Source organism: Megalobrama amblycephala, linkage group LG23 (assembly GCF_018812025.1).
Source record: "Megalobrama amblycephala isolate DHTTF-2021 linkage group LG23, ASM1881202v1, whole genome shotgun sequence".
Taxonomy (NCBI): domain Eukaryota; kingdom Metazoa; phylum Chordata; class Actinopteri; order Cypriniformes; family Xenocyprididae; genus Megalobrama; species Megalobrama amblycephala.
The window spans coordinates 7,028,563-7,053,265 of record NC_063066.1 but is presented as its reverse complement, the minus strand read 5'-3'; the positions used below and the strand labels follow the sequence as shown (position 1 = coordinate 7,053,265).

At 37.6% G+C, this 24,703-nt stretch overlaps 1 protein-coding gene across 10 annotated transcripts in view; it reads right to left on the bottom strand.

Annotated features, from left to right (window-relative positions):
* mid2 (midline 2) overlaps positions 1–24,703 on the bottom strand; it is a 163,397-nt gene that overhangs the window by 65,818 nt on the left and 72,876 nt on the right. For 6 of the 10 annotated variants that reach the window (XM_048176764.1, XM_048176770.1, XM_048176769.1 and 3 more), the window contains one exon: positions 9,608–10,316. The exons of 1 other annotated variant lie outside the window; for it this stretch is intronic. In XM_048176764.1, the coding sequence (XP_048032721.1) occupies positions 9,608–10,300 (693 nt within the window). In that variant the 5' untranslated portion in view covers positions 10,301–10,316. Of the gene's footprint in view, positions 1–9,607; positions 10,357–24,703 lie in introns of all 10 variants that reach the window. 3 more of the 10 variants (XM_048176766.1, XM_048176768.1, XM_048176767.1) reach the window with 1 other exon arrangement.

The following is a 24,703-nucleotide window of genomic DNA, read 5'->3' as shown; positions in this document are numbered from 1 at the left end:
CAATTCATACAGGTTTGGAAAGACATGAGGATGAGTTCATTTTGGGGTGAACTAATTCTTTAAAGATGGCAATCCAAAGCAAAACAGCTTGTGCAAATAACTTTACAGGTCTTTGGAGTACAGCACCACGACAGGCCAAATAAGAAATAAAGGTAGAACATGAGTGCAAAAGACTCTACATGAATTACTAATACATAAATCCCATTTCAAAGAGGTGCAAGACTGAGTGGAATAATCTCTTAAAACCAGAGCCAGTACAGCTTTTAATCCCACTCTCTGAGCATTACTGATATTGTCCATCATGAATACAGCTGGAAAATGATATATGTGGAGCTTTGCACTTCACACCACAGCACAAAGCAGAGAAACACCACATTAGTCCCCCTGCGCTGAAGAAACTCCTGAACCTGGAGACCAAAGGGGAGAGAGAAGAAGGTGGATCGCATTGTAAGGCTGATGACTCCACTTCACTGCTCTTAAAAGCTTTTCAGATTCTCTCTGCATTAATTGTGTATGGGGAGTGAAAGGTTCAAAGCAGTTTAATAACAAGCCTCTATATTCACCTCTGATAACCTGTCACTATATCTCTTCACAGCATGCACCATGCATTACACATGTGGTCATTTTTGCACGCAATCATGTGCCAGGTATGTGCAAGCTTACACAGGATAGAGAAAAAAAAGCCCCAAAGAATGTCTCTGAGCGCCTCCATACAGAAACAACTAGCACTCTTGCTTCACTCTGTTCTCACGCAGCTGCAAAGTACTGGCACGCCTCCATACAGATGGGAGAGAAAAAGAAAAGAGACATGTTCCAAAAAGCAGTAATAGCAGCAAAACCCATTAAAACCCATTTTATTGTAATAGACTATTACCAGAGTAGGGGCGTAACTAACTAACTAAAAGGAGAAATGCTACTGTGGGAAATTGAACTGTGTTTTCAGTAGCATGACAGTAGCTTAGCTGTTTTTAAAACAGAACAGCTTTTCCAGTAACAAGTTTTTCATGTAGTTTTTCTTTTTTTTTTTTTTTTTTGATGTAGTGTAACAATTTGAACACTCAGCTTTACGACCAAGTTTTCTGATGTATAATCAAACATTCTGGCATAATCAAACATATACAGTACAGTCCAAAAGTTTGGAACCACTAAGATTTTTAATGTTTTTAAAAGAAGTTTCGTCTGCTCACCAAGGCTACATTTATTTAATTAAAAATACAGTAAAAAACAGTAATATTGTGAAATATTATTACAATTTAAAATAACTGTGTACTATTTAAATATATTTGACAAAGTAATTTATTCCTGTGATGCAAAGCTGAATTTTCAGCATCGTTACTCCAGTCTTCAGTGTCACATGATCCTTCAGAAATCATTCTAATATGCTGATCTGCTGCTCAATAAACATTTATGATTATTTTCAATGTTGAAAACAGTTGTGTACTTTGTTTTTCAGGATTCCTTGATGAATAGAAAGTTCAAAAGAACAGCATTTATCTGAAATACAAAGCTTCTGTAGCATTATACACTACCGTTCAAAAGTTTAGGGTCAGTAAGAATTTTTATTTTTATTTTTTTGAAAAGAAATTAAAGAAATTAATACTTTTATTCAGCAAGGATGCATTAAATCAATCAAAAGTGGCAGTAAAGACATTTATAATGTTACAAAAGATTAGATTTCAGATAAACACTGTTCTTTTGAACTTTCTATTCATCAAATAATCCTGAAAAAAAATATTGTACACAAATATTTTGTACAATTGTACACATTAAATGTTTATTGAGCAGCAGATCAGCATATTAGAATGATTTCTGAAGGATCATGTGACACTGAAGACTGGAGTAATGATGCTGAAAATTCAGCTTTGCCATCACAGGAATAAATTACTTTGTGACATATATTCAAATAGAAAACAGTTATTTTAAATTGTAATAATATTTCACAATATTACTGTTTTTACTGTATTTTTAATTAAATAAATGTAGCCTTGGTGAGCAGACGAAACTTCTTTTAAAAACATTAAAAATCTTAGTGGTTCCAAACTTTTGGACTGTACTGTATGTATAGTTTTTTTTTTTTTTTTTTTGAAAACTACATACAGGGCTTGACATTTTTGTCACTGTGGCTAGTGGTTTTCCAAAGTTACTAGCCACTCAGCATTTTCATTGGTCACAATTTTGACATTGATACCATGGGGGAAAAAACTGCCATATAGATATTTTTAACATTATTTCATAATTTGGCAGCATGTATTTTAGGCTGCTGTCACTTTAAAGGGATAGTTCACCCAAAAATGAAAATTTGATGTTTATCTGCTTACCCCCAGGGCATCCAAGATGTAGGTGTCTTTTTTTCTTCAGTAGAACACAAATGATGATTTTTAACTCCAACCGTTGTCGTCTGTCAGTGGTATAATGCAAGTCAGCAGGAACTTGGACTATAAGAGTAAATAAAACACAACAGACAAATCCAAATGAAACCCTGCCGCTCGTGACGGCACATTGATGTCCTAAGACACGAAACGATCGGTTTGTACGAGAAACCGAACAGTATTTATATCATTTTTTACCTCTAATACACCACTATGTCAGTGATGCAGTGATGTCTCGCGCATATACTTCAATGAGTGCTAGACATCACTGCCGTTGTCAGAGCGCGATCAGACCTTACGAATCGAGTGATGAATGCAGTTGGACATAGTGGTGTATTACCGTCACGAGCCACAGGGTTTCATTTGGATTTGTCTGTTGTGTTTTATTTACTCTTATAGTCCAAGTTCCCGCTGACTTGCATTATACCACTGACAGACGGCAGCGGTTGGAGTTAAAAATCATCATTTGTGTTCTAATGAAGAAACAAAGACACCTACATCTGCCGTAGGGTGCTTGCCCTGGGGGTAAGCAGATAAACATCACATTTTCATTTTTGGGTGAACTATCCCTTTAAGACCTGACGCACTGATCCATTATACTGTTACACATGCATTTCTCAACTGTACTTGCCAAGACCGGCATTTATTTACCGACATAATTTTGTGTGTATTTGACAGTTTAAGCTCAATAAGCAGCGAAAAAGAATTTAGTACAATTTAGAACTTTATTTGCACGCACTTTGGGTGTGTGTCAACTTGCTATCGGAGAGATGAGAGAGAGAGAAAGCGCAGCTGGTATCGTGTATCTATCCTGCGAAAAATGAGCATTAGAATCTTTTCAGATATTTTAGTATCGACATGTATCGAAAAAATCTTTTTTTGACAACACTACATTGCACTTAGTTTATTATTTCAGATGCCTTTTTAAAAGACTACAATTGCAAAATGTTTTATATTATAAAATTCAATCCGCCAAAGTGGCGGAACAAAGTACATGCCACTGCTGAAATCCACCTGCAATTAGCCCTGTATATATACATATATGTTACCCTGAAAACAAAACGAGTCATAAGGGTCAATTTTTTCCTCTGAAAAAGCTGAATAAATAAGCTTTCCATTGATGTATGGTTTGTTAGGATAGGAAAATATTTGGCCGAGATACAGCTATTTGAAAATCTGGAATCTGAGGGTGCAAAAAAATCAAAATATTGAGTAAATCACTTTTAAAGTTGTCCAAATGAAGTCCTTAGTAATGCATATCCACTCACAAAAATAATTATGGTTGGAAATTTACAAAATATCTTCATGGAACTTGATCTTTACTTAATATCCCAATGATTTCTGGCATAAAAGAAAAATTGCTAATTTTGACCCATACAATGTATTGTTGGCTATTGCTACAAATATACCCATGCTACTTGTGACTGGTTTTGTGGTCAAGGGTCACATATAACATTTAATTTCTTTACTTACTTATTTTTTCACTTCAAATAGGTTGCCTAACACTGACTATTACGACATAGTTGATACTGAGGGTCACAATCTGTCCTCTGAATAGGAGTGTAAGTCAGAGCACAGCTGTAAGTGCACACAAAATCTGTACCTTTCATTACCCTCAATGAGGAGTACTTCCATAGTGCTTAGATTCATAAGCATGGCATATTGCCTCCTGCATTATCTCCTCTGAACACCTTGGGCTAAAGGACAGGCAAAACCAGGCCAATGTGGCTGCAGTAGGAAAATCTGGCTGAGGCTGAGGTGGAAGGAAAGCCCAGTTCATATCGATCATCGTTTCAGCTGACTTGCTCTTTTGGCTTTTAAAACTGTCTGTTAGGAGCATTTTGAAAATGACCCCAGCGGCCTACTGATGGCTCACTGAATGCAGCAGAATTTGGCGAGTTGGTGTCTGCTGAGCTGGGCTCATATATCTGTGAGAAGATAGACGGCTTCCCTAAGGAGCTTAGAGTAAGAGGCCCAAACGCCAAACCGGGTGGAACTTTAATCAAAGCTGACTGCTGCGACTTGCAACTTTTCCGAAATAGAAATTAAGCCTTTAATCGCCACTTTTTTTTCATATTTTGTGTTTTGGCTCTGTAAAACCTAATCCCTGAGTGTTTGTGAGACTGCTGTCATGCTTTGAAGGCCTCACCGTCCAATGTTACTCATGTAAGTCACGTTCAAACGCAGGAGACGGGTGAGATCAATAGGAGGATGGAAGACGCATGCTGAGTGCAGCGGACAGCACACGCCTAAACATAATATTTGTCTTGGCTCGTTTCTGCTGCTGTTTAGAAGTGGAGAGCGTGCGAAGAGGTGTTGATGAGGTTATAAAAGAATGGCAGCTCATTAGCTCCTTGAAGTATAGCACACAAAGTTGAAGTACCTGCTCTTCAATCAATTAGCTGCCTGGAACAATGCATAAGAGGATCAACACTGAAAACCCAATTATCAAACATATTTTTTATACACTACCAGTCAAAAGTTTAGTTAAAAGTTTTTTGTTTTTTTTATGTTTTTAAAAGAAGTCTCTTATGCTGCCCAAGGCTGCATTTATATACAGTAAAAAAATCAGTAAAAACAGGAATACTGTGAAATATTTTTCTAATTTTAAATAACTGTTTTCTATTTGAAAATATTTTAAAATGTAATTTATCCCTGTGATCCAAAGCTGAATCATCATTTCAATATCATTACTCCAGTCTTCAGTGTCACATTGTCCTTCAGAAATCATTCTAATATGATGATTTGGTTTTCAATAAACATTTCTTATAATTATCAATATTGAACAGTTTTGTTGCTTAATATTTTTGTGGAAACTGCTTGATATTTTTGTGGATTTTTTTTTTTTTTTTTGATTTTTTGAAGAACAGAGTGCTTAAAATAATTTACTTTAAATAGATTTTTCTTTCAAACAACACAAAAGTCTTTACTTTCACGTTTGATCAGTTGAACACATCTGAATAAATAAAAGTAACCATTTCTTTTTAAAAAATATATTGAAGAGTAGTGTGTTTAAATTTATGTATTTTGCTTACTAGATGCAAAATTAGCCATTCCTGAACTACACTTCACATATGGGGAAAATGGAGAAAAAAGTATAATTTTTTATGTATAATGGTTCTTCTTAGATGGAAGCAACTAGGGTTGTCAAATACTACCAGTAGCAGCTGGTATTAACTAACTAACTAACTAACTAAATAAATAAGTTGACAGAATGCATTTCTGCAGTACGGGTAGTACATACTACCGGGTATATTCAGCACCTGGTGAAAGATGCTCTTGTTTGTGTTTGTTTGAGGGCTTTCTGAGCATCAAAGGTTTCTATTTACAGTGTGTTTTTACAAGCGTTCAGCACTGTAGCCCATCACAATCATACCTGTTGAGCTCGGGAACGCGATGACCTATCAGAGGTGCTAGTCAGTAGGTTACTCAGAATCCGCTTAACACCGCTGAAAATGCACAAGGTTTTGTTTTGTTCAACACAAGCCACAGCTTTTTATTATGATGGGAGTTTTCACAAGAGTTTAGTTTTTCATGTTGCTAAGTACGCTGCAATATTTCTGGATTGACAACCATATTTAATTGCGCAATTGAATCAGAAACTGCAATGACTGACAGTGATTACCAATGGATGAGATTTTCTAAAGTACTGAATTTAAAAGTTTTTGCTCTGGTGCTGAAATTGGTACAGAGAACTGCTAAATTCTGATGGTATTGGTACCGAATACTGAAATTTTCGAATACTAAATTCCTGTGTGCATCTGTGTAAGCGCTCGGTGAAGAGCGTCATTGATGTCTCTTTACAACAAATTTTTACATATCTGATGAGCGTGCACACAATGGCCAATCAAAGTTGTTTACGGATCTGCTCAACAGCGCTCAAAGTGTTGCATTTCACAACAATAACTTCAAAATGCATAAAATACATCCCAAAACCACTTATTATTTTAGCAAAAAGAAAAAAAAAATTGAACAGAAAATTTACTCAGACAAATTCTTGTTTTTTCAGAACATGAGCATGTGCAAACCTATACCTCACCCTGAGTTTACTGCAGGAGAGTCTGCAGTTTTGGCTTCACAATAACTGTAATATGCAATTCTGCGAATGTCGACTAGGAAACGGCAGAGCTCATTTAAACGCGTGGAACTGTTTGAATCATCATCATCCACCGTGAAGCTTACGTACAAACAAGGATTTCTCATTTTACTTGAGCCGGAAGAAGATTAAAAGTTTGAATCCCTGAGCCCTGACGGCGTCTTTGCTCTCTCTCTCTATTCTCAGGTTGTGGATTGGAAGTTCAAAGTTAGACAGGTTCAAAGCTTCAGCAGGGGAACATTCAAATAAGCCTCTGCAATGTAGATACAATCCCCAATCCGGACGTTTTGCATTAAAATTGCATTAAAGTGCATTTTAGACCTGGCATCTTATTTTACACATAGCACAACTTTTTTAAAACAAAACAAAACAAGTCAAGACTGTTACAGGTACCGGGTGGAATGTATTAACCAACAGCACAAGAGGTAATTATGGAGACAACATTCCAGTGAGTAATTCAAAACTGAGGTAATCCTCTCAGTCCGCCGGGATTCCTAGAGGAAATTAAATGTCGATCTGGATGCTGTAACCTTCGCATACTACCAGCCTCTTTTCTGTTTCCCTGCAAGAAGAACTTGGGACAAAACAGAAGCAACTCTCTCAGGTATCGACTTTCAGCAACACACAATGAAGTTCATCTAGCACAATCGAGGCAGTTTCAGCAGAGCTGCATCGTTTTCTTCAAAAACCAGATCGGGCGAGCATGGGTCAATGATCGGAATTTCCTTTGTGTGAGCTGGTGTGAACAAAGAGGTCAACTGGGATACTAGATCACAGGGAGATCACATGTGCCCTCTACGCCTGTTATTATAATGCTGATGCAGAAGTCAATGGTGGCCTATTCATGGGAGTGGTGTAATGGCCTCTATTTGGGCTCATATTAACAAATCCACCCCATGAGAACTCACAAGCACACAGCGCTAGCGACCTTAACCTGCTCTTCTCTTGTAACTCGACTCTCGCAGGGATAATCGAGGTAATGGGAGGCGGATCTGGAGGAAACCTATAAAGAACTGCTCTGGAGTTATGACGGCATTGAAAAAACAAGCCACGGATGTAATTCTGGCCTTCTGCAGCTGCGCGTGATTTTACTGATGGGCGCGACTGTATTCACAGGTTGCTCTGTGCTATGTGTGAGCTTCTGTATTTTAGCCCTGATTCAGCAATCAGGCTCTTTGTAGTAAGTCAGCATTGCGTTTCAGTGCCGAACAGAGAATGGCTTTAGGGACTGCAGACTCATCTAATATGATAATGAGTTCTGCTCAAAGGAACAGCTGGGCAGTTCTGGCTGCTACTATGCATGAAGCACTCCACTATGAAGGCCGACAAATATTGCATAGAATGAGTAAGGTTGATGCTAATGAAATGAAATTAGCTTACTAAAGAGAAAAACAAAACAACTTTGCATAAATGGTTACAATACATGATGCAGGACAACAACGATTTTACAAAAGAACTTTTTCACTTAAAATCAGTCAACAAGAACCCTTTCTATTGCTCATTTAGATGAGTCTTCACAGTTATTAGCACTTCATTATAGAAACAGCTGTTTAAGGCAAGGCACTTCAGGAAAAAAACATCATGCACTAGTCGATTTTGAGATTTTAGGCTTTTTTCATAACATGTTTTTTCATTCAAAATACACTTTAAAGTGTTTATTTCATTGCACTTTATCTACTTGCGTCTGTAGATAATAATTACAACACAAATATTCTCAAAATGACTTTTTCCCCTCCACTGAGCCAGAAATCTCCACTTTAGTAGCACTTACATACACCAAATGTAGGTTTTATTTCTATAATCTGAATGTTTTTACAGATGAGTTTGTTCATATATAATTTGTCAGATTTTATGACAGTATTTTCTGATTTATGGTGTGATAAAAAGAGATATCGAAAATGTCCTCTTTAAAAACCTGACTCTAATATATGTCAACAAAATGAAATAATGAAACCTGGCTTTATCCATGTTCAGATTTCCGTTTTGGAAATGTATGCAAATTATTGAATTTTTAATTAGGTAATGCCTCATTTGCATATTTAACCATAACATAGCATTTGCAATCCTTAACGTAATCATACAGAGCCCAGAAAGTCACCAGTAGGAGAAAAAACAAAAAAACAAAAAACAAGATGCGGTTTTGCAATTCGTCCTCTTATTTTATAAACTGGACTTACAGATTCTTAAAGGATTAGTTCACTTTAAAATGATAGTTACCCCAAGCTCATATGGGTATATGACTTTCTTCTTTCTGAAGAACACAATCTGACTTATATTAATAAATATCCTGATGCATCCAAGCTTTATAATGGCAGTGAACGGGACCAACGAGTATGAAGCTCAAGAAAGGGGTTAATAAAGGCCTTCTGAAGCGAAGCGATGTGTTTATCCAATATCATAAAGTAAAATATCTAGCTTCCGCAAGACTGCATTCCGGATTCAACTTACAAAGAAAGTGTAATACTCTCGCGGTTCAAAACGCTTAAGCTACGTCCTACACCTTCCGTATTCAACTTACGAAAAACGTCAGTCACACTTTCTTCCTGAGTTGAATACGGAAGACGGTCTGGCGGAAGCTAGATATTTTACTTTAGAACCTGTTAAATATGGATAGTGTAAGATATTCTTACACAAAGCCATGTGGAGTAAGTTTTGCTTTGGATGGATGCACTTTCTTGAGCTTTTCTATTCGTTTCCCATTCACTGCTATTATAAAGCTCGGATGCGTCAGGATATTCATTAATATAACTCTGATTATGTTAATCAGAAAGAGAAAGTCATATACTCCTGGATGGCTTGAGGGTGAGTAAATCTTGGGGTAATTTTCATTTTAAAGTGAACTAATCCTTTAAATTGTTCCCTCAGTTTCTTAATCATTAATTGACTGCGAATGCATGAGCACGGATGAATTTGTGGGTACAGATTGATAAAACCAAAGGTACGGTTTACAAATCTGAACATGTGGTTTATAAACTGAGGGGGCGAATTGCAAAACTGTGGCCATGGACTTGTGGGTCTTATTATTTTCTCCTACAGGTGACTTCCCAGGCTCTGTATAATCAGTAAATTGATTTCTATTAGTTACATTTTCTACCATACACACCTGCGGTGTCTTGCCTTAAGAATCAAGTTCAGGACTCACCTTAAGCTTGTCGAAGCGATCACTGAGCGAGGTGACCTGATGCTCGCGATGCCGTCCCACCAGCTTGCAGAGAGCGCAGATCAGCTGGTCGTCCACCACGCAGTACATGTTCACCTTCTCGTTCTCATGCTCCAAGCAGGCCAGCCCACGCAGCTGAGCGTCCGCCACCGGCTCCACCAGACGATGGCTGGTGAAGGGCTTCTTATTGGGGTGCGTGGCCCGCAGGCAGCGGTCGCAGTACGACACCTCGCACGTCACGCACGTCTTGACCGCCTCCCGCGGGGGCTCTTGATCGCAGAACTGGCAGCCAACGCGCTCTAGGGACATGGCGCTACTGGCGGGGCTGCCCCTCGCGCTCCCGCCGAGCGTGGCGCTGTAGGGCCGCGGCCGACGACTCTCGTTGGGGGAGTTGGGCCCACTGACGGAGGCCTTCTGGAATCGGTCGATGATGTTCTGCAGCGTCACATTTCGCTTCAGGCCCTCCAGGCCGCGCTGATTGAGCGTGATGACGTAGCGGCAGGTGGGGCACTGGAAGGCGGAGATGGACTCGAGAGGCTTGGTGCTGGAGCAGTGCGAGACCAGGATGCGGTGGGCGCAGTTGAAGCACAGGCTGTGGGCGCAGGGCAGCAGGAGAGGGTCCTCAAACAATTCCAGGCAGATTGGACACGTCAGCTCGGACTCCAGTGTTTCCATCTTCAATTGAACCGATCTAAAGGTGACATCAAATCCCACAGAAGCTGGTCAGTCACCTGTGCGGCGGATAGCTACGGGTTAGTGGCAAGCAATTTTAGTATGGCAAAAGCAGCACAAAGAGAAATTCCGCTCAAAAACAAAAAGGTACACGCAGTCAGTGACTTGTGTTTAAATAGTTTAAAGGGACAGTTCACTCAAAAATGAAAATTCTGTCATCATTTACTCCCTCTCAAGTTGTTTCAAACGTCTACATTTTTTTTTTTTTGTACACAAATGAAGATATTTGGAAGAATGTTTGTAACCAAGCAGATCTCGCCCCCCATTGACTACCAAAGCAGAGAAAAAAAAAATACTAGGGTAGTCAATGGGGGGTGAGATCTGTTTGGTTACAAACATTCTTCCTATAATGACAGAATTTATATTTTTGGGTGAACTATCCCTTTAAATCAGGAAATTGCTAAAACTGGCAGCCATAAAGGTGACTCAAATTAAATATGCTGGAAAAAAACAAACAAAAAAACTAAAACTCATTATAGTCTTTTTCTTTTTTTTCTCACTGTTTTTGTTGTGTACTGATGCTGCATACAAATTATGCTAATAAAGTGCTTTGAAATTGGACACTGAGCTAAGCTAAATTTACATGCCTAAAAAACAAATAATAATAATAAAAAAATCAGACTATAATGACCTAATGGTTATGATTACTAAGGCTTAAAAATAACCACAAATTAGCATTTGTGGTTCCAGGAAAAACCTTTAACATCCATTGAAACTTTCCATTGGACAAAAGGTTTTATTAAAGTGAAAAAAGGTTCTATAGATTATTAAAATGGTTCTTTTAGCTGAACTGTTCACTGAAAGATTATTTTGGAAACCAATCACTGTTTATTTTTATTTATGTGAGTGAAAGATTGATTTTTGAGCGGAAAATCACTAGCAAGCAGTTTGGTTAATGATAGCAAACATACATTCATTTGTTAACAACAAAACATTATCTTTGGCTCAATAGTGGTAGCAAGTTCAAACTAAGAGAACATAAATGTCAAAACATGATCAAGGAATGCCTTCAAGCTGCATTGTCATTGTGACAGATGAGGATTAAACAGGCATACATGACTTGACATATCATTCATTTCTATTCACACACATATGGTCTGGAACAGTAAATAGCACAGCAACTCACACATGCACACACACACACACACACACACACCTGCTAGGCTTCAGCAAAGCAAATCAATGTCATCAAGCAACATCTCCTCTGTCCATCGATTAAGACCCAATATGATGCATCACTTCACTTAAAACAGTTTAAAGCTAAACCCCCTGAAGTAAAACCCTTCCTGCACTTTTATTTTAAATCATACATTCGAGCCACATCGCTTCTGTTTTAATGGAGGGGCTTTAGCAGATTACAATGTTTCTGCTTTGATGAATATGAATGGGCCCAAATCAGCACAGCACATCACTGAGCACGGGCACCTGCGCCTCCAGCCTGCATGCTAAAATGTGTTTGTATTTTCAGCTAATGAACTGTACTTTATACAGTATGATGATACATTGCCTGTTTGGTTAACATACAGGCCTACAGTCATACAAACAAGGAAATTATGAAGAAACTATACTACTGTTGGGTTGTCTAAGCAATTATATAAAAAAAAAAAAAAAATCAATAATAATAACTAGTATTATTATATAATAAATACATAATAAATCATAAGCAAGTAAATACATAATAATGTTATTATTATTAAAAAATAAACAATTAATAAAATAAACAATAAATTGATATGTTTAATAATTTTATTCATTCTCTTATTCATTCATATAGTATTACTATTGTTTGAGCTTTCATTTTTATTCACATCTCTCCTCCTTGAGCCTGTGTGCAGCCATGTGAATTTATATTGATTGCACCAAACCGCTGGGTGGCTTTTAATGATTTCCATCTCTGATGTCACATACAAATCAATGCAGGACACCGAGCACACGTAAAAGGCTATGATCACATTGCCTTAGTCTATCACATTTCCCAGCACCTTCTGATCTAACAGCAACACCGTCTATCTCCATGCTATCATTCTCACATTAGGCTTCAGCTCCATCCTCTTAAATGGCTATTGAGCATGTCAGAATCTTCTAGACACATGGCTCTACTGGAGCAGCAAGCTACTGCCATTTCTGACAAGGAAACTGAAGCCCCTGACTGCTGCTTAAAAATATCTGACAGCTTCTGTGAAGAGCCAAAAGCTCTTGAAGTCAGCAGACATCCTGAGATTTTGTACTAAACCTTTAACTCGACAGGCACTTATGACGGCAAGCCAAGAAGAGCATGTGATTAAAGCAGCAGTGGACCAGTGGGAAACTGGATGAAGTCATTGCTGGAAAACAAATAAATAAATAACTTGCAGATATTATGGTAATAAGAACTTCTGTCCTTATGTAAAAGTCACCTTGTTGGATAGCAGGAGGGTTCTGCAAAAAAATTAATAAATGAAAATTTGCGCCGGTGTGACATCACATGTGATAATATTGTAAATAATCCAGTGGCTATCTAATTGACATGGCAGGTGGCGGCATTACACCTTAATGTTAGTTGCCATCCTTCATAAAACATAAAAAAGACGATGCCGTAGTGTGTAGAGAGCGCGAGAGAGACCAAAACCAGTTCAGCGGAAATCCCGCCCTGCAACCAATTTCATTGGCTGAGGTTACAGTGATGGGCGCCAGTGTGGGAGAATTTTGATCCTGTAAAAAAAGGAAACGCCAATTTGCAGAGGTGCCGATCAATAGTAAGTTTTTTTTGTACACTTTTGAACAATTATGGTTACAAAATCTCTCTCTCTGCCTCCCTACACACATATTTTGAGTGTGAATGACTGGTCAAAAAACTTGTGGAGACTGTGAAACAGAATTGAGGCAAATACTCAAACTTAGTCACCTGAAACCATTGGCATGAGTTAACCGAACTGTTCTTAAAGGGGACCGATGCCCCTTTTCACAAGGTGTAATAAAGGTCTCTGGTGTCCCCAGAATTTGTCTGTGAAGTTTCAGCTCAAAATACCCCACAGATCATTTATTATAGCTTGTCAAATTTGCCCCTATTTGGGTGTGAACAAAAACACACCATTTTTGTGTGTGTCCCTTTAAATGCAAACGAGCTGCTGCTCCAGACCCGCTTTACAAAAGAGGGCGGAGCTTTAACAGCTTGTGCTTCGGTTGCTCAACAACAACAAAGCTGGAGAATCTCACGCAGCCAAAATGAGGATTGTCTTAACAGTGTTCAGCCTTACATTGTTCAAACCGGACTCAGGAAGAAGTTACAACATTTAGAATGCAACTGGACGTTTCTGAATGGTTAGTGGATAAATTTATGTAGTTGCTGTGGAGTTGATCCAACTCATCGACTAGCATGTGCCGTCATGTTAATCTTTTGTGCAAATCCAGCATTGAATTGACCCTCGTTTGTGAAGCAGTCCGGTGTAAAATGACAGCATGACAACAACACTCTACTACAACAACTCTTCCTCTTCTCTAAAGAGTTGTAACTTTGCAGATGTTGTTTATGCTCAAACAGCAACATTACACACTAACTAAAGTTAAAAAAGTTAAATCATAATCAAGGACCCCTTTAAAATATCTATATAAGTTTAAATGGCTTCCCTTTTATATCTCCACTGCTAGTTCCATTGACAATTATTCAAACACACAGGACTTAAGATTAGAAAAGAGCAAAAGCTTGCCTGGTAATCTGGCAGTTCTGCTGAAGAAGAAACAGCCAGCAATGGTTTTAAGGCAGGGCTTAATGAAGGTCACAGTGAGGTGATGAGGTCAGCAATGGACTCTAGTACCCTATACAAATCACAATGTTTTAAACGCATATATTTTAAAACATACAGAGAGAGTCATGAGGTTTAGCACGTAAACGTTTATTTTAAGTGTAACAGGCAGAACAAGTGATTGGAGAAGTGGAGAAGCAAACGATTTACTCCTTTCAAAGAAAGACACCACATCATATAATCTGATTATGATGAAGTGCTTCATATGGAGGCTGATCAGAGTCTGCTTTTGCTCATGAACAGCCCTTCTCAGGCACAAACACGGATGCACAAATACTCAGAGCCGAGTCTGGTTTTTTTGATCTGTTCTCGGCTTGATTAAGGCATTATTTTTCCCTTTGATGTTGAATTGGAATAAAGAAGACGAAAAGCAGTCTCTATAAGAGATGACTCATATGGTAATGATTTAACAAAGCCACTTAGTGCAGGCGCACACGTACATCAGGTGCCTAACATGTTTGCCTAAAAGCAACCCTAGCTGCCTCGCTGCTGATATATTTGCTAATAAAATCCAAAGGTAATACAAAATGTCATCTTTCTCAAATAATCTCTAGAGAACCTACTATAAAATACAAATACTAAGCAAAGCTAGTTTAAAAGATGACAGTTGCATTTAATCGTCCAGTGTCAGGTTCTCCTGGGATTCTGCTTTTTCGGTGTCTGTTAGGACAGAAGAAAAACGAAAAACCAACATGGCACCAATGCGTCACTGAGAGGTATGGCATTTCTGGAACAATGACAATTAGCCTTGTCTAAACAATAGGGACAAGTCGCTTTTAAATTGTCTCTAAGGACTGCTCTTCCTTGAATGATATGCATACAATGATAATGAGACAATGATTACTTACAACACATATAACGGGTCACTGAAACTTTCTCTGTGGTTAATTTTAGATAAGACTAGTCAGCTACAAGGATGGGCACACACATATTTACATAAACATCCATCCATCCATCCATCCATCCATGGCTGGACATTAAAGGTGCCCTCGAATGAAAAATTGAATTTATCTTGGCATAGTTAAATAACAAGAGTTCAGTACATGGAAATGACATACAGTGAGTCTCAAACTCCACTGTTTCCTCCTACTTATATAAATCTCATTTGTTTAAAAGACCTCCGAAGAACAGGCGAATCTCAACATAACACCGACTGTTACGTAACTGTCGGGATCATTAATATGTATGACCCCAATATTTGCATATGCCAGCCCATGTTTCCAACATTATGAAAGGCATTAGACAAGGGCAGCCAGTATTAACGTCTGGATCTGTGCACAGCTGAATCATCAGACTAGGTAAGCAAGCAAGAATAGCGAAAAATGGCAGATGGAGCGATAATAACTGACATGATCCATGATAACATGATATTTTTAGTGTAAATTGTCTTTCTAAATGTTTCGTTAGCATGTTGCTAATGTACTGTTAAATGTGGTTAAAGTTACCATCGTTTCTTACTGTATTCATGGAGACAAGACTGTCGTTATTTTCATTTTTAAACACTTGCAGTCTGTATAATTCATAAACACAACTTCATTCTTTATAAATCTCTCCAACAGTGTAGCATTAACCGTTAGCCACGGAGCACAGCCTCAAATTCATTCAGAATCAATGTAAACAATATAACAGTATACAATACTCACATAATCCGACGCATGCATGCCGCATACATGACGAACACTTTGTAAAGATCCATTTGAGGGTTATATTAGCTGTGTAAACTTTGTTTAGGCACTGTTTAAGGCAAGCGCGAGCTCCGTGGGCAGAGAGCGCGAGATTTAAAGGGGCCGCAGAGCATAAATCGGCTCATATTTAATGATGCCCCAAAATAGGCAGTTAAAAAAATTAATTAAAAAAAATCTATGGATTATTTTGAGCTGAAAATTCACAGACACATTTAGGGGACACCTTAGACTTTTATTACATCTTGTAAAAAAACGTTCGATGGCACCTTTAAATTTTTTTGCTTACCAGCCACTGTGGCTAGTGGTTTTCCAAAGTTACTTTCCAAAGTTATAAAGTTTGACATCGATACCATGTGGACAAACTGCCATATAGATATTTTTAATATTATCTCATAATTTGGCAGCAGGTATATTAGGCTGCTGTCACTTTAAGGCATGCATTCACTGTCTACGTTCACTTAAAACAAAACTGACTGTGTTTATGTGAATACTCGCCAAGACCGGCATTTTGACATTATTTATTATTATAAATAAATATAAATTATTATTATTACTATTATCTATCTATATCTACCTATATAAATGATATAGTAGAAAGTCTACCAGTTTACACATTTTAATAGTTTTTTAGAATACATGTATTGTCTACATTACATAGACCAAAAAATAAAAAAATAAAAAGATCACAAGTCATTGTCCTTTGTGGAGTAGGTCATATGAGAAATATGCTCATACAATGCAAAGTCTAAATAACAAACTCCATCTGGGTCAGAAATACAGGTAAGTATCACATATACCATTACATCAGTTTAAGCACTTTTTCATACCGGAAATATTTCATCTAGTGGTTGAATGACATGGATTTTTATGTGGCTGACAACAAGAGAGCAAAGTGGTCGATAAGATGGCAATCCAATATACCATATGATATAGTGTAATCCAGTTTACGTTGAAATGAAACATTTCCTCAAACTTTGACGAAAATATTAGAATTCAATATGAAGTAAAACTAGAATGACACTGGAATCCTTCATAAACCTGCCATAACACTGACCTACCATCCAGATGGTACAATATAGGCCATTCCAGCCAGGACACAAGATAACTCACTGTGCTAGCGTTCCCTGGCAGGTCCGTCCAGGATGAGGAAGTATGTTGTTTGATGTTTGTAAGTGGCTTAGTGTGGTGCTGGGTGGGCCAGTGGGTCAGACTCCGCCCTGCGGCCCAGACACACTAATGGAGCCATTTATCTCCTGTCAACCTGCAGCTGGTTACAGGTTCCCCACTGCCTCTTCTGCCGCTTGAGTAGCCAGGCAGCTGGAATAACGGGCAAAGAGGAAGTCTAGACCGGACACAGCACCACTGGAGCACTACTGCAGCCCCACACCTCACGTACGGATGAAGACACATCAATTAAAAATGAGTGACTGGACTTTGGGGACTCCCAGAGCTCTGCTGTTAGGACAGGTGCCAGGGAAGCCATTCGCAGTTTATCACCTCCGAATTTGTTACGACTGACCTGCTGTCAAGCCGAGTGGCAGCTGATGCGAGCATGAGGGGTGGTTCTACATTGTAGGATTCTTAAAAATGACCATTTTGTGGACCATGAGTTGCTTTATGATCCTTTGCAATTTCAAAGTTTTAGATTTTACATTATAGGTTCTTCAGATCAGTGTATTACACATTGATTTCTGGGTTCTTTAAAGCACCAGTGCATAAAGTTCTTTATGGAAAAATGTTCTCATGGCATTGAATTATTGGTGCTTGCTAAGGCTAATAATGTTGCTCATACTCAATGCACAGATTATGCTACAGACATGAACATCACAGATATTGAGGTTTGTTAAGCACATGTCTGCTATTATAAGAAATTAGACTTAATGATGATTCTTCATGTTCTCCTGGTGGACAATTAAAAAAGGTGAAATTTTGCTTTAATAAATTTAAAGGTGCCCTCGAATGAAAAATTGAATTTATCTTGGCATAGTTAAATAACAAGAGTTCAGTACATGGAAATGACATACAGTGAGTCTCAAACTCCATTGTTTCCTCCTTCTTATATAAGTCTCATTTGTTTAAAAGACCTCAGAAGAACAAGCGAATCTCAACATGTACGCCCCCAATATTTGCATATGCCAGCCCACGTTTCCAACATTATAAAAGGCATTAGACAAGGGCAGCCAGTATTAACGTCTGGATGTGCACAACCAAATCATCAGACTAGGTAAGCAAGCAAGAACAATAGTGAAAAATGGCAGATGGAGCAATAATAACTGACATGATCCATGATGCATGGATTCGTTAGCATGTTGCTAATGTACTGTTAAATGTGGTTAAAGTTACCATCGGTTATTACTGTATTCACAGAGACAAGAGAGCCATCGCTATTTTCATTTTTAAACACTTGCAGTCTGTATAATGCATAAACACAACTTCATTCTTTATAAATTTCTCCAACAGTGTAGCATTAGCCGTTAGCCACGGAGCACTATCAAACTCATTCAAAATCAGAAGTCAACAATATAACAGTATACAATACTCACATAAGTGCCGCATGCATGACGAACACTTTGTAAAGATCCATTTTGAGGGTTATATTAGCTGTGTAAACTTTGTTAAGGCACTGTTTAAGGCATGGGTGGAGAGCACGGGATTTAAAGGGGCCGCAGCATAAAATCGGCGCGTTTATAATGATGCCCCAAAATAGGCAGTTAAAAAAATTAATTAAAAAAAATCTATGGGGTATTTTGAGCTGAAACTTCACAGACACATTCAGGGGACACCTTAGACTTATATTACATCTTTTAAAAACATAATCTAGGGAACCTTTAAAATAAAACAATAAAAATTAAGTAAAAAATAATTTAAATGCTAATTATAATTATACAGTATGAAAAATAGATATTCATTTGGAGATTTGGTAAAAGATAATATTTAACAGTGTTATTAAAGTATTAATTATTTCTCCTCTTAGAGATTTACTTTAGATGAGAGCTAAATGTAAAAATAAGCAAATTAGCATGTGACCAATACAATTAATGCGATATTCTCTAATAAATGACCAATAACCAATATAGTACATAAATATTGTGCATTCCAAGAAAAAATCTTGTAGACTTACATGGAAGGCAGGAGCTGAGCCATAAAGAATATAGATTTGGGGCTTCTTCAGAAAATGTAGTTATTACAGAGCTCCACAAATGACATGCAGGGGAAAAAAATAGGTATATCGTGGCCACAAATGAACAATTTGTTCCTAATTTGTTCCCTTGTTTTTGTTAAATCAAAACAAGGGAACACATTAGTCACATTGAGACACATTGACACATTGAGAAACTAGCTCAATTCATATGGGTAATTTTTATGATCTCTTTATTAACTTTTTAAAGCATCAAAGTGGTAGTTGCGTATAGTGTCAATGGAGGGACAGAAAGCTCAGAAAGATCTTTATTTGTGTTTTTAAAGCCGGGGACACCTAACGATTGTGAGGCCGATTATGAATGTGAATTGATACTTATGATTGATCGCGCTCAAACGCATCCAGTCAGAGCCAGTTGTGTTCAGTCTGCGATTACAGTCGGTGTTCAAATTCCATGTGTAAGTATTTAAATCGGCTTCAGTCGCAGGAAACAATCGCTGTATGTTGAGCACATTCTTAGAATGTTTTAGATAGTCATTAAATGTGTGCCTGGCTTAAGAGGAACGAAAGTCTTACATGTTTGGAATGACATGAGGATGAGAAAATTATGACAGAATTTTCACTTTTGGGTGAACTAACCCTTTAATTCATGGCCATGATTTATATATCTATATATATATCTATATCTTATTTATTTATTTTTTGTCCGGGGCTCTGTAAATATTAGTTAAAAAATCTAGAAAAAGAAACACAGTGTTGGGAAAAGTTACTTTTTAAAGTTATGCATTACAACATTGTTACTCCCTAAAAAAGTAACTAATTGTGTTTCTTAGATACTTTTTATTCAAAGTAATGCATTACATTACTTTTGAGTTACCTTTTCTCACCTGGGGCTTGCTTATTTGTTTTTTAATAACAACATTATTTCTAAATCTAATCTAGTAATTTTTGCTTATTAGTATGGTTGAATTAGATCATTGAAGGTCAGCAGTAAAGACATTGGTTAATAAAGTGAGATTAAATACATAAATACATATTTGGACAGGACAGCCGTCAGTCAATAAATGTGTACTTTACTAGTTACTTGGAAAAAGTAATCTGATTACGTAACTCGAGTTGAAATGCTTTACCCCCAACACTGAATGTACACAACGTATTGCGAAATAATACAAACAGGGAAATCCCCCTAAAGTGATCAGATGAAGCTTCATAGTGTAATACGCCTTAAATTACACATCATCACACAAACTCTTCAAGATATGTCAATGCAAAATGTCTTTTACCCTCACTGCATTACAATTTAGCTGTGAGATACATTTATGAAAAACTCAATCCCACAAGAGTGCTGGAGTGAATAAAAGCATGCAGGTGTGTTTCAAATGAAGTGCCTGGCACAGAATCCACTGCGCCATTCTCTTATCCACCTTCAACTGCTAAATCTTGCCATATATATATAAATACTGCACATGTTTTGGAGAGCCCACACTGAGTAATAATCTGTTCACCCACAGCTAACGCTTTGAGCCAAACAGGTGAGCCATTGTACGAGCGCAGGCACCGAACATGTGTCTTCTGTACAGTAGACCTGTCTACTTAATATGTGACATGCTGATTTTCTGCAGTGATTAGCATTAACAAAAGACGTGAGAGAGACAGAACTGAACTGCAGGAGTTAGTATGCAGTAAGCATTCCTCAAATATCTGATGAGAACAAAAGGTTATGGATGTTAATTACAAATTACAGGATTATTCCACAACGACTTCATGTGGAACTGAGACATGTCGCTAATTAAATAAGCGTTTTGAAGTACACAGCGGTGCTAGAACAGGGCCCAAAGGGTGAATACGCCTTTAACAGGTTGAAGTATTGCTTAAACAGGCGGTTTATTTCATCTCCCGTGGGACGGGGTAATAAGAGTATGCGTTTGGCCTGTTTTTAGCAGCACCGCAGTGAGATTTCAGCCGTGATTTGCTCCAGCTCAACCAAACCATGTAGCCACACAGGGAGAGTCAACACAAGGCAGCCTAGATCTCAAATGTAAGTGGTCAGTCTCTCAAACCATAAGTGCTACTTTATTTATTTTTAATGTCAAAGCTTGAAATAGAGGGCAGACTTGGATAATTGCAGAGGGTGTATTTTTATAAGGATACACAATGGCTGTATGGTCACCAAGGTCATAGATGGCCATTTACATTATGTGTTTTCTCCACTTTTGAAAGGGCTATACTGTTCAAAAGTTTGTGGTCGGTAAGATTTCTTAATGTTTTTAAAATAAGTTTTTTTTTTAATACTCACCAAGGCTGCACTTATTTGATCAAAAAATACAGTAATATTGTGAAATATTATTACAATTTAAAATAAGTGTTTTCTATTTGTAATACATTTTACTTACTTACCCCAAACTTTTGAACTGCAGTATATGTCTAGAGCTAATACCAGTTGGGAATAAAGAGCCGGTTCTTATTGTTCTTTGAGCAACGCTAGAGCTAAACATAAATATTCCATAAATATTCAAATAAGAATGTTAACCCAGGGTTTAGGAATGTCCAATGTGAAACGTCATTTTAGGAATACCAAGGATTATTTGTTAACCTTGGGTAAATTATGAGCAGTGTGAAACTTGAAGCAAGATAACCCAGGGTTTAGAATGACCCAGGGTTAAATATGTCAAGTGTGAAAAGCCCTAGTAAATGGATTAACCAGAATCGTTAAGAGAAATCATAACTGAAGTCATTCAATTCTTTACGAATATTGTGACTGTTTCCTTTTTAAATAACAATTCCCAGAGGTGTGCTGTGTTGTATTTTTTCCCCAAAAGTGTCATATAAAAAGTAGTGAGAGTTTTTCACACCAAGATATAACAGTAGCTTCTACTTCACTGTGACCCATGTGGGTGCTGGTCCTCCACATACTCTCTCTGACACTGGGCTGGCTTAATCAAACATGTGATTCTATTCATAGAATGTAAACAGTGCTGTGGTGGCTTAGGTTTGTGGAGATCAGAGCAATGGCCGCTGAATAGAGAGGTTCAACGCTCTGGCATCTGCACAAACACAGATGGGTAACCTTCACGATCGAAGATCACGGATCCAGGTCAGAGCCCATCTGGTGCCCTACTACCACTCGAGAATAACAGGGTTGTGAAATGATGGAAAAGGCTTCCTTTGTCCCAGATATGGAAGTGGCAGGATCTTAATGTAGGAGGGAGGGGCACACGCCAGTGGAAATGTGTCTCTGTTTCACAACATTCTGTAGTCACAAATAATATGTGAAAAATTTTAATTTTTTTGGAGACAAACTTCCTTACTGACTGCCAACTTTTTAACAGTAATATTCAATTCAATTCAATTCAAGTGTGCTTTATTGGCATGACAAAAACTATACATTTGTATTGCCAAAGCAATTGCAGCTGGGCTGCTTACAAATAGTGCATGAGAAGAAAGTAATAAGAATAATAGTAATAATACATAAAAGTATTAAGCATGTAGTGCAAAATGAATTACTAATGTATGTAAGTATATAAACTAGAAAAGAAAAAAAGATGATGGATTAGACAGATTTACAGAAGCAAAATGTACATCTAAGTAATATAACAGAGTAATACGGTTTAATATAATCTATATGTGCTGGAAACATCAGATCAGGGCAGATTGAGTGTTTTCTCTTCTATGGTGACAGGCAGACGCATAGTGAGCAGCAAACACACAGCAGTTCTTGCGTTCTCCTAACAGATATGGCAGTTTCTCCTGGTTTGAACGCGTTTTAAATGTTGGATGAATCTGCTGTATTTTATCATAGAACACTGTCCGTATGTCCGTGTTTTTGGAGCATTCTGTTAGGAAGTGCAGTTCTGCTTTCATCTGATCATATATTGTATATGTATATCATTCAATATACACAAGATTAAAAAATATAATAAAAATATAACATAATTAAGTAAAATGCATGCACTTACAGTTAGAGTTTACTATGGATACATACAGCAACCATCAATGTGACATGAAAAATGTGACGTCTTTTTTATAGGAAGCTTATGACTATCTTATTTCCCTGAACAATCTTCAGCCAGAATTGGGGTCAACACCTCAGTTTCACTACAACGACAGTTTCTTTTTGTAATATTATTTATTTACTGCCTGCAGATGGGACTGATGCCAAAAAGACCAATCACAACTGCGGTAATACTCTGTAAAGACTTGTTCTAGTGCTCTTAGCGGAAGAGGTGTCTAACACTAACAGAATACCTTTACGCTTTCTCTCCCTGCAACCCCAAAGCACGTCTATTATTGATGTGCATTTGCTCTGGGTGAGAACAAAAACGGGATAAAAATTCAGCACAAAATCTCATGAAACTTTAAGCGCAGATTATGGAGAAACAGGCTAAATAAAAAAAAGAGTTGGTTACAGTTGTTGCCTTAGTGTTGCTGACACGGACTACTGACCCCATGTCTTCACCTCCAGTACATTCAATGACGAGAAGGGGTGAGAATTCAAAAGTGTGCTTATGCTGCTGTGTCCGATGTTGAAGTGAATCCTCACAGGAAGGCACAGTGAAACAGAGGTATGAGAACAAACTGTCCCTTTGGGGCTAACCGAAGAGCATCAGAAGCTTTTAGCCATCGTTCAGCTTCAGGGCTCCATTTTACATGTCAAGCAATCGATTCACAAACATTAAAGATAACTGCGAGTTTCTCTGATGTTTCTAGCCTGTGATATTTTCTGTCATATTCTTTAATACTTCCTCTATTTCATGCATTTTGAAGAACAAGATGCATTGAATCTCTAAACATTAGTAGGTCTGGTTCAGCATTGCGATGAAGGTCCTCTCTGACATGCATTAAGAATTTGATCAATAGGAGTGTAAACACGCAAAAGCTGCGGCAAATCCTTTCGTTATGCCGCACCATAAACACAATTTCACTTGCAAAGATTCATTTTCAATCTTCTTTCATTTTCAGTTTGCTGACAAAGGGCACAGAACGTGTGACACAAAATGTGCGAGGAACTGACTACCAAACTAATGGTGTACCTTTCCGCTTAAAATTCCCATAAATATGCTAATTTCCCATAGCCTGGATGAAATGCAGCCTGTGCCACACATAAATGGCAATCTGATGGGTTGCTGCGTTGAGTCTAAAATGTAATCTGTATTCCCATCTGACAATAATGAACACCAGAATCTGCTACAGTATCAAAGGTATCACTGATCCTATCCAAATACTTTGATGACATCTAAAACAAGTGCCTCCACATTTTACCAGTCATCATACCTAGAACTAATTGATTGTGATGTTTGATGTCACTAGCACTAGTACTGTTTTTTGTTTTTTTTGTACCATGATAACTCCATGTTTTTTGTCTTTAAAGGGGTCATGACATGAGAAATGTTATTTTCTGCCCAAAATAGTGTTGGAGGATTATATGTTTGTTCGAAGCATTTGACTGCAGATTGTTTTGTAAACTAAGCACAGTGTAATGGAGAGTTTGCCAAGAATTTTCGCAAACCTTTTGTTGCAGATACATCGCAAACCATAAATAAATTTCAGAATGCGCTAACTATAAAGGATGGTTTTATATAGATTTTTATATAGATATTTAGTTTTAAAAACACTCACATGCAAAAACGAGGGGGTTTTGTTTCCTATGCAATGACTTTAGCCAATCATAATAGTGGCTGTTTACTAACAAATCCAAAATGAGCCGCCTCGTTTATATATATTGCTGCACAATTAAGACAAA